Raw genomic sequence first — 16305 nt, 5'->3', positions numbered from 1 at the left:
GCAAAAAGCCGTGCAGAAGTCTTGGGCCGTACGGGAGGCACAGAGCGGGCCGAGCCCAGGCTGTGTCCCGGTGCCAGTTTGGGAGGAACGAGGGGAATGGTGCAGGGAGTCGGCCTGTGCAGCCCGGTGAAACCTTTTCAGTCAAATTTTGCTGCTACAAAAGTAAAGAGATCTTTTCTGGGTTGGTAAACCACAAGATCACAGGCTCTCCTTGAGATTTAATTTAGACAGTTTGATTCTTCCTCGGAAGTAATCTGCCAACGTATCAAAATACACAAAACCATTTGGCAGGGCGGTGAGTGGCTCCGGACAAAGTGCCGCACAAATTCCCTTCCTCGGCAGCCTCCACAAACCCCATCTCTGCTTCCATTCCTGGCGTTCAGGGGAGGATTCAGAGCAGGGTTCCTGGCGAGCTGGTTCCTGGTGAATTAAAATCTCTGAGCAGCGCAGCAGCATTGCCCTCAGCTCTCGGTGGCACCTCTCTGAGGCTGTGCGGGTGAAGGTGTGCGGTAACGGGACAGGAGCGCTGCCTGCCTGACGGTTGCCCCCACAGCAGCCCCTCGCTGTCAGGGCAGGTGGTGACAAGCTCTGTGGTTAAAGGACTCCCGGCGTTGCCACCCTCTTTGTTTGTGCTGTTGCTGAGTTAACCGTGCTGATCTCTCCTGCTGGAGGGCTGCCGTTGGAAACGGCCTGCTCCCGAAGGTAAAAGGGGAAGGGTGGCAGTGAAATGGGCTGGGGCTGCTTTCAGCCTCAGGATTTCAGCGGGCAGGAGGGGACAGATGCCCCCTCTTGCTGCGTCTGTCCCAGTGTGACCCTGCTGCAGGTACAAGGAAAAAGCAGGGAGCAAAAACCCTTTTGCAGAACCCCGTTGTGGCTGTGCCTGAGGCTGGCAGCGTTGCTGCCACGTCCACACCCCACGCGGCAGCTCCCCGGCGCAGTGCCAGCTCCCCTCGGCCGGCTCACTGCCCATGTCCCTGGCAGCACCCACCGGGGAGGCAGCGCTGGCAGGGCTCCGTGGCTGGGTGGTGGCGATGGCCAGCGCCGTGCTGGGGCAGGAGGAGCCCTGGGAGCCCAGCACCGAGCTCAGCCCCACAGCCCCGGCTGAGGCACAGTTGAGGTTTTGTCCCCGGCCCCAGCAGCAGCATTAGCACAGGGGTCGCTGGCATCTTCTCAGGGGGCAGGAGGGAGGCAGAGCCGCCATCCCTGGGATGGGCTCATTGCTCCTCGCCTCTCCTCAGCACACCCCGAGCTCACGGGGGGTGTTTCAGCGCGCTCCCACGTGCCGGTCCGTCCCTGCAAGCCCGAGGACCCCCTTCTTTAGGACTTTATGCTTTTTTCCTGTGTTGGGGACACGGTTTTGGTAGCTGTGGCGACACTCACACGTCCCATTGGCCGGGCTGACCCTGGTTCTGAGGTTGCCATTGCCACGTGCGGTTATTTTTGTCCCTTGCCATCACAATGAGGAGCTAAAAAGTCCCTCAGATAAATGGGGGGGGGGCTCTCCCAGCAGCTGCACCTGGGTTCGTTAGCCAGCAGCCTCGTTACTGGCTGCAGTGCTTGTTACTGCCTGCAAAGCTGCTGCTGCCAAGCTGTGTGTGTGCCACCCTCCCAGGGCTCTCACCCTGCTTTGGGACCGGGAGCTTCCACACACGCAGTCCTCGCTCCCACAGGCGGTGAGCCAGAGCCAGAGCTCTGCATGTGTTGCCCTGAGTGTGTCCTGTGCCCAGCGGGGGCTGGGGAACCACAATTCGGGGCCACACCACACCAGAATTTGTTATTTTGGGGCGTTCTGTGCGGAGCCAGGCGTTGGACTGGATGCTCCTCATGGGGATGATCCATGGGGGTTGCTGCAAGGACTCGTGCCCTGCACACCCCAAGCCCCAGCCCGTGACCCCGCATCGCGCCGTGCGTTCTGCTCCGCTTCATGCCAAGGCTGCCGCGGATCAGGCACCACCAGCGAGGCGTCCGCACCCAGTGCAGGCGGTGGTGGCTGCACAGCGCCCAGTTAAGAGCTCCCAGTTAACAGAGCCCAGCTGCCAGTTAACAGCTCCCAACCCCCAGTTCCTAACTCCAAGTTCCCAGTAACCAGCCCCCACCTCCCAGTTCCCAGCCTCCAGCTCCCAGTACTCAGCTCCCAGTTCCCAGTTAACACCTCCCAGCTCAGCTCCCAGCCCCTACCTCCCAGTTCCCAGCTCCCAGTATCCAGTTCCCAATTAACAGCTCCCAGTTCCCAGCCCCCACCTCCCAGTTCCCCCCCGCGCCCTCCTCATGTGGCCCCGCCCCCAGGCCCCGCCCCCAACGCTCCAGGCCCCGCCCACCCTTCCCAGCCCCCGGCCCCGCCCAGAGCCAGCCCCGCCCCCGGGGGACCTGTCCCGGCCCCCCCTGCACCCCCCTGCCCCCGGGTGCCCCCAGCCCCGTGTCCCCCCCGCTGTGTCTCAGGGTCCCCCAGGTGCCCCTGGGTCCTCCCAGGTCCTCGGTGTCCCCCCTGTGCTCCCACGGCCCCCACGTCTGCTGTGTCCCCCCCCATGTCCCCCATGTCCCCCGACATTTCCACCATGTCCCGTGTCCCCCACATGTCCCTCACATCCCCTGTGTCCCCCACACGCCCTCCATGGCCCACATCCTCTTGTGGCCCCCACGTGTCCCCACCCTGTGCCCGGTGTCCCCAACATCCCCTCTGTCCCCTCCACGTTCCCCTCGTGCCCCCCACGTGGCACCGTCCCCCCCGTGCTGCCCACAGCCCCCAGGGGCTGCAGTTGGGTGGCCAAGGGGGGGTGGCAGCAGTGGGGGCGCGATGACAGACGGTGGCTGCACCCCGACACCGCGGGGTGTCCCCGTGGGACCCGGGCTGATGGCTACGGCCATGGGCACTGTGGGGTGAGCGGGCAGAGCCCCGCAGAGGAGTTTTTGTAGGGCCTACAGCAAACCAGGCAGCTTGTCATTGTCTGCCTCGCGTCCCACAAAAAATGGGCGACCTGGAGCGGGCTGCAAACCACCCCGGGGACACGGGGACACACAGGGACAGGACACGGTGGCTTTCCCACCGGGAGCAGGAGGGGTGGCGTGGACGCGGCCTGGAGCCCCCACCCCAGGAACTTTCCCCACGGGCCCAAGCCCCCAAATCTTGCACCCGGGCCCTTCCTGCAGTGTTTTGCTCGGGGCGAGGCCGCGGCGCCTGCTGGCAGCTGGAGACACATCGATCCCCGATCCCCCACGTAGGAATTAATGGTTGCCGGGGCGCGGGCGATAACGATCTAATTACTTCTCTAACGCACAAGCAGAGGCCGGCCTCCGCCGGTAACGCGCCGCCTGACATTTCAGACGGGCTTTCCCAGACCTGAAAGCAATTAGGCACAAAAGGAAGGAAAAATGTAAGCAAGGGGATGCGAACTGCACTCGGCAGCTGTTCGGAGGGAATGATCAGACGCCGAAGCCCCTCCACAACCGGGGTTTGCCCGGGAAGCCAACGGCAGCCGGGCACATGGCAGGGAGGAGGAGAAGGAGTCAAGCCCCTGCTCGTCGGTGGATGTCGGCCAACGGAGCTCTGCGGGGAGAAGGCTCCGTGCTCGCTGCCACAGCTCCCGGCTCGGGTCTGCCCAGCGCACCGAGAACCGGCACATGTGCCCCAAAAGCATTGCCTTTGGGGTTTTTGGTGTTGATGTAAAGGGGGGGTGCAGGGGCAGATCCAGCTGTGGGGCTCCAGAGGGGCTGATCAACGCCACCGAGGCGGTTGGGCCTTTTTCTGAGCGTTTTTGTTTTATAATTTCTGCTGCTCGTGGCCAGGACGAGCGTCGGGACAACACTGACATCAAGTGGCTGCTGGGATCCCTCACACGCGGGGCCAGATCCTGCTCCCCGGGAGCTGCATCACCCACACAGCCCCCGTCCTCCCCTACCCATGCACCCCACAACCTCAGCCTGCCATTTTGTCCCTTTCTGCCCCATTTTGCACTGTGCTGAGATGCAAGAAGCCAGCTGACTGCCGTGTCAGGCAGGAAAACAAGGCCTGGACCCCAAAACCCTCCTGAGCAGGGCCCGACCGAGGATGCTGCAGGAACTGGGGTGGTGCCGGGCACGAGTGGGGCCTCCACCGCCTCTCCCCAGCCCGCAGGGTGAGGCTGGCGGTCCTGGCCTCTCCTCCGCTGCCCTCCCCTGTGCGTCCTCCACGTCCCCGGCGTGCCCTGCCGCATCCCGGCGGGGTCAATATCCCAGCAGGGCCCGGCCGAGCCGCGCGCTGCCCACGTCACCGAGCCGGCAGCAGCCGCGCGGCTGGGGGCCAGCAGGGACCCCACAGCCACAGCGCCCACCCCCGTGGGGCCCGCTGCACCCAGCTCCCCCCAGCCACCCGCGGGGTCACAGGGAAGCGGCAAGGCCGAGCCACCGTCCCCAGGCTGTGCTCCATGCCGGAGCGTGGCCGCGGTGTCCCCTGCCACCATCACCCGCTGGTGCTGGGGACGTCGTCCCCACGCCTCCCGCCGGCCTTCAGCTCCTGGACTTTGGGCTGAGCACGGGAGTGGCGGTGGTGGCGGTGCGGCTGCCAGTGTTGGCGGAGCCCCACATCGCTTCTGCGGTGAGACCAGCGCTGCGACCCCGCAGGGGCACCGCAGGTAACGTGGGTGATGTCCCTGTGCCGTGGGGAGGCTGTGGAAGGGGGCTGCCTGAGGGGATGGGGCCCTCTGTCCCATCCCCAGGTCTGGAGGCTCCTCTGCAGGATATCACCGAGTTATTCCCGGTTTAAAGCAGGGAAACTGAGGCACGGTGTTCTGCCTGGTCTCAGAGCAGCCACACAGCCTGCAAGACCTTGCCCTGGGGGGGAGAGGCTGGGAAATCCCATTTTTTCTCCACACCAGCAGGGCTCAGATGCAGCGAGTTATTTTGCAAAACCTCGTTCCTGTTCATCCCGGCTTTGCCGCAGCCACCTCCCTGTCCCCGAGGCCAGTCCAGAGCCCAGCTCAGCTGGGGACAGGGGGGCGGCCAGAGCCAGGGGGGTTCAGGGCGGGCGATGGCTCTGGTGGGATATTGGCCCCAGGGGGAGCCGGGGTAGCAGGTGCAGGAACTCAGTGCCCTTGTGGGCCCCCACCCATGGGTGGGGGCAAGGCGGGGCTGGGCTAGGGCAGGATTTAGGCCCTGAGAGGGAGCAGGGCTGGCTGCAAGCAGAGAGAGGGGCCCAGAGGTGGGGGTTGGCTGGTATGGGGATTTTGCTGGGTGTTGGAGCGTGCTGGGTCTCTGCAGACCCCGGGGTGGTTTTGGTTTGGGGTTCCTCCAGCTGAGCCCTGCGTGGGGCTAAGTTTGGGAGCACGCTGCTGGTTTGGGGGTGGCTGCAGTGGCTGTGGGGTAGCCTAGCAGTGATGCTGGTGGTTGTTTGTCCCCAAGGCCGGAAATGGGACACGTAGAAATGCTCCGTGTGCTGGGAAGGAAAGGGAGGGGAGAGCTGGGCCATTCCCACACTGCTGTGGAGGGATGCTCTGGCTGCTCCTGGAGCTGGGCAGGCGCTCGGGGCTGAGACGTCCCCATCCGGGCTGTGTGGCCGCCGTGGTCCCTGATGCCAGCCCCAGCATCACCCCTTCCTTCCCAGCTAGCTCGTGACTCCAGTAGCTCCACAGTGTCTGAGAGGGACGGACTGGGGACCTGTGCTGGTGGCCTGGGCCAGGACAGGACTGGACGGAGGCAGGTGAGTGCTGAGACCTGGTCTGGGGCTTGGGCGTCCCTGCCTCATGCTCTGTCCTCTTCCCCTACTCGTGTGCAGGTTGGGGAGGGGAAGGAGCTGAGGAAACTGCTCCTTTGCCCTAGAAATGCAGCTTTTCCTGGGGATTTCCTGGCTGTCGCAAGATGGAGCTTGAGAAAGGCTGCAGCTTCTTGCCTAAGGCATCAGTGGTCCTAGAAAGAGATTGATTTGAAGGAAATGGGGGTGTTGCTCTGAAATTGCCTCCCACCTCTGCAAGCAGCAGGTTTGACCCCATGTACCTGCTGGTGTTGGTGCCCAGCGAGGTGCCAGCTCGTGGGCAGGATGGGGGCATCAGGTGGGGCTGGTGCAGGCAGCAGGGTGCTCGAGGTCTCCTGTGGGGGAGGCGCGGGGCTCTGTGGGATGGAGGTGCAGGGGAGGCACTTGGGGCACAGCGGGGGCTGTGTTGGGGCTGTGCAGTGCTGTGGGGCTGCTCCCACATGTCCAGGCACTCAGGCACCATCTGCCTTGCACCCCTGTCCCAACACAGGGCTGCCAGGACTCCTGGGGCCACATCCAGCATCCGTCCTGACCACGCCAGCACCTGGCAAGGAGCCGACAGCAGCACCATGTCTCAGGCAGAAGGTAGTGCACAGTCCTTGGGCTGCCCTGGGATGGCCGCGGCCCCAGTCTGCCCCCCACATCAGTGCTCACCTCCCATCCCATCCCCTTTCCTGCTTGGACTGGGGTCCTGCAGCCCTTCTGATCCTAAAGGCACCTTTGTCCCGCACCACTGAGGCACTGGGACTTGCGTGGTGCTGGCTGCTCTGGGGGTGCAAGTTGCAGGAACCCCTGTTGCGGCTGCAGTGCCTGGGGCTGGCAGCTGGATGGTCCTGAATGGACCTGGGGATGTTGGGGTACAGAAATGAGCACCGCTGGGGAAGGGATGGTCCCTGCGGTGTGAGGCTTGGGCTCAGCTCCATCAGGATCTGTGCATGTCCCTGCCAGCAGGTGAGGAGGCTTTTGAGCACTGCGATGTTGTCATCAACACCCGGGAGAAGGTTTCGGACGTGTACACGCAGCTGGAGAAGCTCGGAGAGTAAGCCAGGGTCCTGCATCCCCACCACCCCTGAGCTATGGGATCTGACAACATGTGGTCGGGGTGGTGGTGACGGCTCCTCCGTGCTCGCTCTGTCCCAGGGGCAAGTTTGGCACCGTGTACCGGCTGCGGGAGAAAGCCAGCGGCAAGATCCGGGCTGGGAAGTATTTTCGGACGCGGACAGCCAAAGAGAAGCAGGCGGCTCAGGCTGAGGTGGAGCTCATGAACCTGCTGCACCACCCGCGCCTCGTGCAGTGCCTCGCCGCCTTCCAGGGCCCCGCTGAGCTGGTGATGGTGATGGAGTAGTGAGTGGGGGCCGCGCTGGGAACACCCGCTGCCTTGGGGAGGGTCCTTGCACCCCGGGGTCCTGGCATGGGGTGTAGGGTGGATTGGGGGCCTGCAGACCCTGGGACCTGGGCACTGAGATGCACCCGGAGTGCTGGGTCCAGGCTCTCTGGGGGTTTTTCCCCCTCCTCGGGGCTGGCAGACCCCAGCGGGGTCCCCCAGCGCCCTGCCTGCTCCTCAGTGTGGCCGGCGGGGAGCTCTTCGAGCGCATCGTGGATGATGACTTTGAGCACACGGAGCCCAGCAGCACCCAGTACATGCGGCAGATCCTGGAGGGGCTGCAGTACATGCACGGCCAGGCCATCGTCCACCTCGACCTCAAGCCTGAGAACATCGTCTGTGTCAGCCCCAGCAGCCACTGGCTCAAGATCGCCGACTTTGGCCTGGCACGGAAGCTGGGTGAGTGAGGGGGGTCCCTGCTGACAGGGTGCTGCGGGGAAACCCGTGAGGTGGGCAGCCTGGAGAACCCTGCACCCATGGGTGCCCAGCACCAAGATGGGCCCTGAGGGCAGTTCCTGGGCTTGCCCCCGACACCCCCAGGTAGAGGCGTGTGTTGGGGTGCCCTGGGGAGGTCCTGGCCAGGCACTGCCCCACAGCCCCACCTTCTCTGCAGCTCCAGACACCCCCGTGAAGGTGCTGCATGGGACCCCCGAGTTCATGGCTCCAGAAGTGGTCTCCTTCGAGCCCGTGGGGTTTGCCACAGACATGTGGAGCATCGGTGTCATCTGTTACATCCTGTGAGTGGCTGCTGGGGGACGGCAGTTGGTCGGGAAGGGGCTGAGTTGCTGCTGACAGCCTCTGTCCCCTCTCCAGGCTGAGCGGGGAGTCCCCCTTCCAGGGGGACACTGACATGGAGACGCTGAGCAACGTCACTGCTGCCCAGTGGGAGTTTGAAGAGGAGACCTTCTCAGACATCTCCCAGCAAGCCAAAGACTTCATCAGCCAACTGCTGCAGAAGGACCCTGGGTAGGAGCTGGGGGTGGGCGCTGGGTGCGTCCCCACAGAGCCGGGCTGGGTTTTGGTGTGTGGGGAGGGGGACGAAGAGGGGAAGGTGTGAGCCCTACTGTGCTGAATGCTGCCCGTGGAGTGCCCAGAGCCTCTCCCTGGGGCCAAGGGCCTGATGGCAGCCCCTGACCCCACTGTGCCCTCTCCCCAGCCGCCGGCTCTCCAGCCCCGAGGCTCTGCTGCACCCCTGGCTGCAGCAGCCCCTGCCCAGCAGCACAAAGGCGCTGCCGAAGGAGCGGATGAAGCAGTTCCTGGCTCGTCGGAAGTGGCAGGTGCATGGGAGGGATGTGCCTGGGAGATGGTGGTGGATATGAGGCTGGGAACTGCTGTGGTGGGACTCAGTGCTCTTCCCTTCTCTCCAGAAAACAGGCAAAGCCCTGCTGGCCCTCAACAGGCTCACCCTGCTGTCCCAGAGCACAGAGAGGAGAGCATCAGAGGCTCAGGATGAGGAAGGTGATGGCCCTGAAGCATTGGCTCCAATGCACCCCATCAATCCTTGTTCCTATGCTTTGTCACCCCCACCTCTGCCCTGACCTGCCTCGGTGCCACCAAGCGCCTTGGGCATGTCCCTGGTGTGGTGCTTCTGCTCTGGGGCAACTTCTGTGCCCCAAAGCCCCCTGTCCTCAGCCCTGAGGGGCCAATGCTGCTGTGGCCTTGGAAGCAGTGCATACTGCTCTGCAGCGCTGGGATCTGAATGTGCTCCAGATCCCATAGATCAGGAGCTGATCCCTACAGGGCCTGATGTTTGGGTGTCACGTACGTTCCTCCAGCAGAGGAAGAGGGTTGAATGCGGGTGACTCCTCACTGTGCCCTCTGTCCATCTGCCCACAGACCCGTGCTGCAGCCTAGAGGAGGACCAAGCCTCTGAGTCTCTGCCCCAGCAGGGTCCCAGCTTCTCTGAGCCACCGATGGACAAAGAAGAGGTGGAAGGTGGGAGCATCACGGCTGCAGGACAGGCAGAGAGCAGTGCCAGCATCCCCCAGCCACGGGCCACCTAGAGCTGGTGACTCTTCTCTGCTGTCACAGCAGCTTGCACCATGGCCTGGCCAGCCTGCAGTTGGCCCAGACCCCCGGTGCCACTGTGCTGGTGTGGGGACAGGGCTGCTCGCTGTCCCAAGCGAGGAACCAGTGCCCCCATGGCCACCTGCGCTAGAGCTAAGCCTGGCTCTTCTCACTGCATGTCTTGTGAGCACAATAAAGCACCGAGGATCTCTGCACTCCCTGTGCTGCTCCTTTCTCCCCAAATCACTGGGAGGGGTGGCAAAGAGCTGCCCAAGCTGTCCTTGCCCTTTGGGAGTCAGCAACCAGCTCTCCTGAGGCTGGGCCCCCACCTTTGCCTTGTCTGGGAGGGAGCCTGGCACTGTGCCCTGGGGACTGGGCCTGAGAGGGGACGGCTGCAGGTGAAGTCCCTTGATAGGGAGCATCCTCCTTCCCCTGGGGGCTGAGGGGGGGTGGCACTGTGCCCTAAACCCCAGGTGGGTGGGAGGAGCAGGGATGGGCTTGGAGGGGACCTCTGGGTCAATCTGGTCCAATCCCTTGCTCAAGCAGTGCCACCTCGAGCAGGTAGTCCAGGACCGTGTCTGGGGATCCTGAATCCCTCCATGGAAGGGAGACCCCCAGCCTCTCTGGGCTCAGTCACCTGTGTGGTAAAGATGTGCTTCCTGGTGCTCAGAGCATGCCTCCTGCATACCAGCTTGTGCCTGGTGCTGGCTCTGTCCTCACGGCACCCTTCCTCCACACATCTTACATCTATATGCATTCACATGAAGACCATCTGAGGCTCAGCGCTCTGACACTGCCACAGGAGAGATCCTTCAGTCCCTTCACTTTCATGGCCATTTGCTGGGCTGCAAACCTGCTGGGGTTTCTCTGCCCATTCACCCACATCGTTAGTGAAGGTGTTGAGCAGGACTGGTCCAAGCGTTGACCCCTGGGGTACTCTGCTAGTTGCTGGCCTCCACTTGTTGCACCACTGATGGCCATCCTCTGGGCTCTGCCCTTCAGTCAGTTTTTGATGCCCCTCAATCTGCCCATCCAGCCCACGCATCACCAGCTTGTCTACATGGGGACAGTGTTGAAGGCCTTGTGAACATCCAAGCAGGCAATATCCACTGCTCTCTCCTTGTCTGCCAGGTCAGCCGTTTCATTGCAGAAGCTCAAGCTGGTTAAGCATGACTTCCCTGTGGTGAGTCTATGCTTACTGTTCCTGATTATTTTCTTACCCTTTGTGTGCCTGGGCCTGGAAATGGCTTCCAGGTTTAGCTGCCCCAGCACCTTCCCAGGGTCTGGGGTGAGGCTGACTGACTTGTAGTTCCCCAGGTCCTCCTTCTTGAAGACAGGAGTGACACTTGCATTTCTCTAGTCTTTGGGCACTTCTCCAGCCACCGTGATCATTCAAAGATTATCAGGAGTGGTCTCGGAGTGACATCTGCGTGTTCCCTTGGCACTTGTGTGGTGCGTCCCATTAGGGCCTATGGATTTATGTATGTCCAGTTTAAGTGTTCTTTGATATGATCCTCTTCCACCGAGGATGCACCTTCCTTGCTCCAGTTTTTCCTGCTGTCTGGGACCTGTGATTCCTGAAGGCCAGTCTTGCTGGTAAGGACTGAGGCACTCAGTCTGTCTCCCTGTCCTGTGTAACCAGGTCTCCTGCTTCATTCAGCAGTGAGCCCATAGTTCCCCAGCCTTCCTTTTGTCATCAGTGTACTTACAGAAGCTGTCCTTGTTGTCCTTGACATTTCTGTATAGCTTTAATTCCATTTGAGCTTTAGTTTTTCTTAACTTCATCCTTGGCTGCTCAGTGTCTCCATTCCTTCCATGTTACCTGTCCTTGCTTGCACCTTGAGCTTGGAGGATGTGATCCTTGAATCAGAACCAGCTTTTTTTCAGGCCCCTCTTCCCTCCAGGAAATGCATCGTGGTTATTCCCAGTACTGCATGCATTAGTGTACAGGCACTTGAAAGAGGCTCCCCAGGACACTGAGTTCCTAGAAATGGTGTGGGAGGTTTCTCTGTAATGGTGCCTTGTGGGCACCTCCTTGCTAATAGCGAAGTGCTGGAGGTGACCCTGCTTGAGCCTTATGTTGCTGATTTTATGATCCCTCCCTGTCACATCACCTCGAGCCCTCTCTTCAGAAACCCTGCCCGTCCCTCCCTCACAGAGCTGCTGGTTGCTCTCTCTCCCCTTACTCTTACTTCAAAGCCCTCCTTTTGCATCCAGCCATCCCTGGGGACTCTGGTCTCCTAGTTCCTATACCAACTCTGCAACCAGCAGGGCTGGAGAGGGCCCAGAAACTGCAGCGTGACCTCAAACCTTACCCTAAGGAGGCAGCTTGGGCCAAAATCAGGATTTAGGAGCCCAGGTCTGGTCTGTCCTAGTCTTTCCCTGCCCTCAGTGATGCTGAGCAGCCTCTGGAGAGGAGCTGGTGGCTGCACTCACTCTATTTGTTCAGTTTATTTATTATTTGCAGCTTACTTGCTGCAATAAACCCACCTTTTGTGTTTAAACTGGGCTGGAGGCTGCTCTTTCTCAGCTGAAGCTGGAGGGCTTGTGAAAAAGCCCTCCTTTGTGTCCAGTTCTGGGCTCCTTGGTACAAAAAAGACAGGGATCTCCTGGAAAGCGTCCAGCAGAGGGCCACAAAGATGATACGGGGCCTGGAGCATCTCCCCTATGGGGAAAGGCTGAGAGACCTGGGTCTGTTCAGCCTGGAGAAAAGAAGACTGAGAGGGGATCTCATCAATGTGTATAAATAGCTGAGGGATTTGGCCTACCTCTTTTCAGTGGTTTGTGGGGACAGGGCAAGGGGCAATGGACACAGAATGGATCACAGGAAGTTCTGAACCAACATGTGAAAGAACCTTTTTCATGGTAAGGGTGACAGAGCACTGGGACAGGCTGCCCAGGGAGGTTGTGGAGTCTCCTCTGGAGATGCTGAAGGCCCGTCTGGATGCCTACCTGGGCAGCCTGCTCTAGGGAACCTGCTTTGGCAGGGGGTTGGACCCCGATGTCTTCTTGAGGTCCCTTTCAACCCCTGCGATTCTGTGAAAGGCACTGGGGTCTGAATGGTGCAGCCCAATGCCTGCTGTTGGGCTAAGGCTGTGCAAAATAATGCTTGAGGCACGCGTGGGACCCTCCTCTGGCACCTTCCTCTTTATCCACCAGCTGCTTCTCCTCAGGCCCTCCCTGCTGTGCGCTCCTGGGAGCTGGAGGTGAGGCTGTGAGGGGGTAAGAGGAAAGTGTTATTTTTATTAAACAGAACTAAATCCACCCACTCTTACAACCACTGTGGGGACTGCTGCTGGGCTGACAGCAGCAAACCCACTTTCAGAGAGTTCGTTATTCCCTGCGGGAAGCTGATGGTCACCATGGCAGGAGCCTTCTGTAGCAGAACGTGTCACGTTGCTGCAGCCCCCAAAATGTTAGCCAGGCCCAGGTGTCAGTGGTCCCTTGGTCGGGGATTTCATGGCTCTTATCTCTTCTTCTCTTGGCCTAACGGGGAAGGATGCCGTGACCTTCCTGTCTCGCTATCGCTGTGTGGACCCTCTTGCTGACGAGGCCTTATCAGCACCCAGGCCCGGCTCATATTTTTTGTGGCAAGAGCCTGTTCCTGTTAATAATGTCAATTGCTGACGGCTGCTTCTGGGTACATTTGACCACGGGAAGCCGGCAAACAGGAGACTGCTGCAGTATTGTGGAGCGGCAGCGTGCTCTGCCCAGGGCTCTCTCTTTCTCTTTGCTGGAAACGGGGATGTATGGCAGGAAAGGGAATCCAGAAGGAACTTGACTTAGGAGCTGGTGTGCAGACCTCCACTCAGAGCACTGGGCAGTGCTCTCAGGAAGCCCCCAGGTCCTCCCCTTGTGATGCAAATTAACATTATCATTGCTGTAGGATGTTCCTAGCAGGGTCCAACCATGGCTCTTCAGAGGCTGTGTCAGGCAGCTCCTGACAGAGTCCATCTACTTGCTGTCTCTTCCCATAAGTGACTTTTTCAGCAGCAGAAGTGAACTCACCACTATACAGAACCTGATGAAGACAGCTGTGACAACCACACTTCTCACTCCCAATGATGGGTTCTGGCTGCATTCCCAAGTCATGCTGGTTTTGAGTTGGAGAAGCAGCTCCTTAGAAACACACAAACACATTCCATATTCTGTCCACAGTTTTTGTCTTCCATTCCCAGGGAAACAGAGGCACTGAGGGCACTGAGCAACCCTCTTTTCCTCCACTACTCTAAGTGCTTTGCTTGATACTCACACACATCATATCCTAATTTCTACCCATTAGTATCATCTGTTCCGTGTTTTCTTCATTATACAGACTCTGGCTGATCTGAACTCACACACGTCCCCTGGGAACCGAGCAGAATGCCTTCAAGCTGCAGATGATAAGCAAACACCAAGTTACATATAATCAATCCCTTGATGAGCTATTTACCATGTGACATGACCAAAATACTTCTGGTTGGGAACTATGTTTATCTTAGTCTGTTTTTCAAACTGCCCACAGCCCTGAAAATCCATGTCAAAGTGTTCAGACGTGAGCTTTCTCTCTATAATCTTGCCTATTGCTTCAGGATTGCCTGTACTTTACACTGCAAATACTGATTTACCTACAGAAGAAGCTTAGTTATTGACAGAAGCCTGTGTCCCTCAGCACACATTTCTTCTTCCACTGCTTCCCGTGGCTTTACACAGAACAATGAACACTTGTCAGAGGAAGCAACAGACTAAATGAAGAGTGGAGTTATACCTGGAACTCATTACAATCATGGAGAAATTCAGCAGCACTGAAAATAGAAATCCAATTTCAGCTCTTGTGAAGAAAGGAATTAGTAAGTGATCCTTTGATCAAGACCGACTCTCTCTCCAGTTCACCTTCACTTCAGCCACACCACTTCACAGATTTGTGTACCTACACAAAGTATTAGATATCTTCTAGTAAGGTAGAAAGGAAAAGCGATGCAGCTGGAGAACCTCGAGAAATGGTTCTGTTCTGTATCACAAATACTCTTGTGTCCTGCTCCCCAGAGGTATGTGAGGTACAGTTAGCTGTCTGAATACCCTCAGAGTTCTGGATCTGGATCCTTCCGTGACAAGTTATCACAAATATCTCATGTTTATTTTGGGCTGCAGAATCTAGGCATGATTATTTGGACAAGCAAATATTCCCTGGGTAGCACTAACATCAAGAAATACATCAAGAAAAACATCAAGAGAAATTTCTCTGTGGAATCCCTCCCTCCTGCAAATTTGGGGGAGGTGGGGGAACAAAAGAGAATAGGAGTATGATTTCCTGCTTATGTATTTTTCTGTGAATTGAAATCAATCAAGAAAACAAACCTGAGCCTAAAGTCAACCTGAATGCAAAAAATTAGCATCAGGCAAGTATTGAAGAAGATTATTTGAACGTGTCATTTCTAGAATGCTTTTTTTAAAGGACTATTACACCAGGAAGTGAACAGCTACCAAGTAATTTGGATTGTCAGATAAAAGCCTTCATGCATCACAAATAAAACACCAGAAGACTGGTGAGAGAAGACGTGGAGCATGAGGGCTTGGTAGCAACAGATGCAAAGACACTTAAATGAAGACGGAAAATGTAAGTAATAAAGGAGGTGTTTATGAAAAAGATAAGAACATCAGTAATACCTGAATCACAACACACTCATCTCTCAGCACAGCACAGCTGTAACTTGCCATCTTTTTCCAAGATGTTAGACACACAGCTCTCCAGATCGGTTTTACTATTGTAACAGGCCTCATCCTTAAGACAAATTACACACGAGAAAATTGTGTTGTTGAAATTCTTTATTAAGTTAAGCTCAAGTCAAACAAGAGATCTGTCCCTCCCTTCGACAGGGAAGATCTGTCAGGAGCGAGCCCTGACCCTTCCAGCAGCCTCTGAGCATCAGCTCCACAGAGACCCTGGTGCCCACCTACAAAGGAGCACGCAGGGGGACAGCTCCGGCAGCCCCCGGTCCTGCCATGGCCTCCTCAGCATCTCCCCACCACCGTGCTCCTCGCCCCCATGGGTGCCCAGGGTGCTACAGGCACCGAGCGCCGCCATGGCGGCTGCCTGAGGCAGCGGGCTCGAGCCGAGGTGGTGCCGCCACCCGGCTCCGCCGCCATCTTGGTCCAGAACCTGTCAGTTTTCCACCCAATTTCCCAGCCTTTTCCACACATTTTCCCAGCCTTTTCCACACAATTTCCCTAGGCAGCCCGCCCGGGTGGCAGCTGCACTGTGCATGAGGGGCCGAGCGGGGGCAGCAGGCGCCTGCCTTTCTCCGAGGGAGCCGGCTGGAGCCGGGGCGGGGGGCTGAGGGTCGGGGTGGGCAGCGCACCCCACTCGGCCTCCTGTTGTCTCTGGCTCCACAGCCGGAGCAGCCATGTCCAAGCTAGAATCACAGAATCATTAAGCTTTGAAGAGCCCTCCAACCATCACCCTACTACCAATGTCACCCAATAACCATGTCCCTAAGCACCACGTCCAACCTTTCCTTAAACACGCCCATGCACAGTGATAGCATCACGTCCCTGGGGAACCCGTTCCAGTGCCTGACTACTATTTCTGAGAAGAAATTTCTCCTAATTTCCAACCTAAACCTCCCCGGCACATCTTGAGGCTGTTCCCTCTAGCCCTATCACTAGTTACCTGTGAGAAGAGGCCGACCCCCAGCTCCCCACAACTTTCCACAAGCCCCCCGTGGCACTCCAAACAGGGGCTGCCATGTAAGCTCTGCACCATGCTCACTGATGGCAATGCTGCAGGACCGAGATCCCCTCAGATGGCCTGTGAAACAACACCCCGAGTGAAAGGGGGCACCTGAACATGTGTGCTCTGACGGCACCCAGGTTTCCCCTGGCATGCAGGCAGGATGCTCGACTGGGTGGTGACAGACCCAGCGCCCCCACAGAGCCCCTGTCCCTCAGTAGAGCCTGTCCTCAAAGCCTTGGTCCAGAAGGTCCCTGAACATGGTCCTGGTGACATCTGCCCTCCTGGACCTTGCTCCACACTGCTGGGAGATGGGGTAGATGACATCCAAGCTGGGGACAGCTGTCATCAGGTAGAGCGAGGCACACCCCTGTGACAGCCCTGCCCTGGGGCAGGCGTTAGGGTGGCCGGTCCCCTCTCCCCGTCCCCACAGCTCCATCAGTGTCTGACTCATGGGGGTGGTTTGGCTGTAGCTACGCTTGT

At 58.8% G+C, this 16305-nt stretch overlaps 1 protein-coding gene and 1 long non-coding RNA gene across 2 annotated transcripts; one reads left to right on the top strand and one right to left on the bottom strand.

Moving 5' to 3' along the window:
* Nucleotides 1-182: 182 nt before the first annotated feature.
* Nucleotides 183-1414, bottom strand: LOC311423133. Its single transcript, XR_014685585.1, has 2 exons — nt 1375-1414; nt 183-690 (listed from the first exon to the last, which is right to left on the bottom strand). It is a non-coding gene; the product is annotated as an uncharacterized lncRNA (long non-coding RNA).
* A 3727-nt stretch (nt 1415-5141) lies between these two features.
* LOC311423132 (myosin light chain kinase, smooth muscle-like) lies at nt 5142-9328 on the top strand. Its single transcript, XM_084496777.1, has 11 exons — nt 5142-5173; nt 5580-5671; nt 6213-6307; nt 6674-6761; nt 6863-7066; nt 7288-7505; nt 7720-7843; nt 7920-8072; nt 8263-8383; nt 8474-8564; nt 8943-9328. Exons 3-11 carry the CDS (start codon nt 6292-6294, stop codon nt 9107-9109), a joined length of 1182 nt encoding a protein of 393 aa, XP_084352903.1. The 5' UTR covers nt 5142-5173; nt 5580-5671; nt 6213-6291; the 3' UTR covers nt 9110-9328.
* The last annotated feature ends 6977 nt before the right edge of the window (nt 9329-16305 follow it).

The sequence above is a fragment of the Aythya ferina genome (assembly GCF_964211825.1).
Source record: "Aythya ferina genome assembly, chromosome: 23".
Lineage (NCBI taxonomy): Eukaryota > Metazoa > Chordata > Aves > Anseriformes > Anatidae > Aythya > Aythya ferina.
This window is presented reverse-complemented; position numbering and strand designations above follow the sequence as displayed.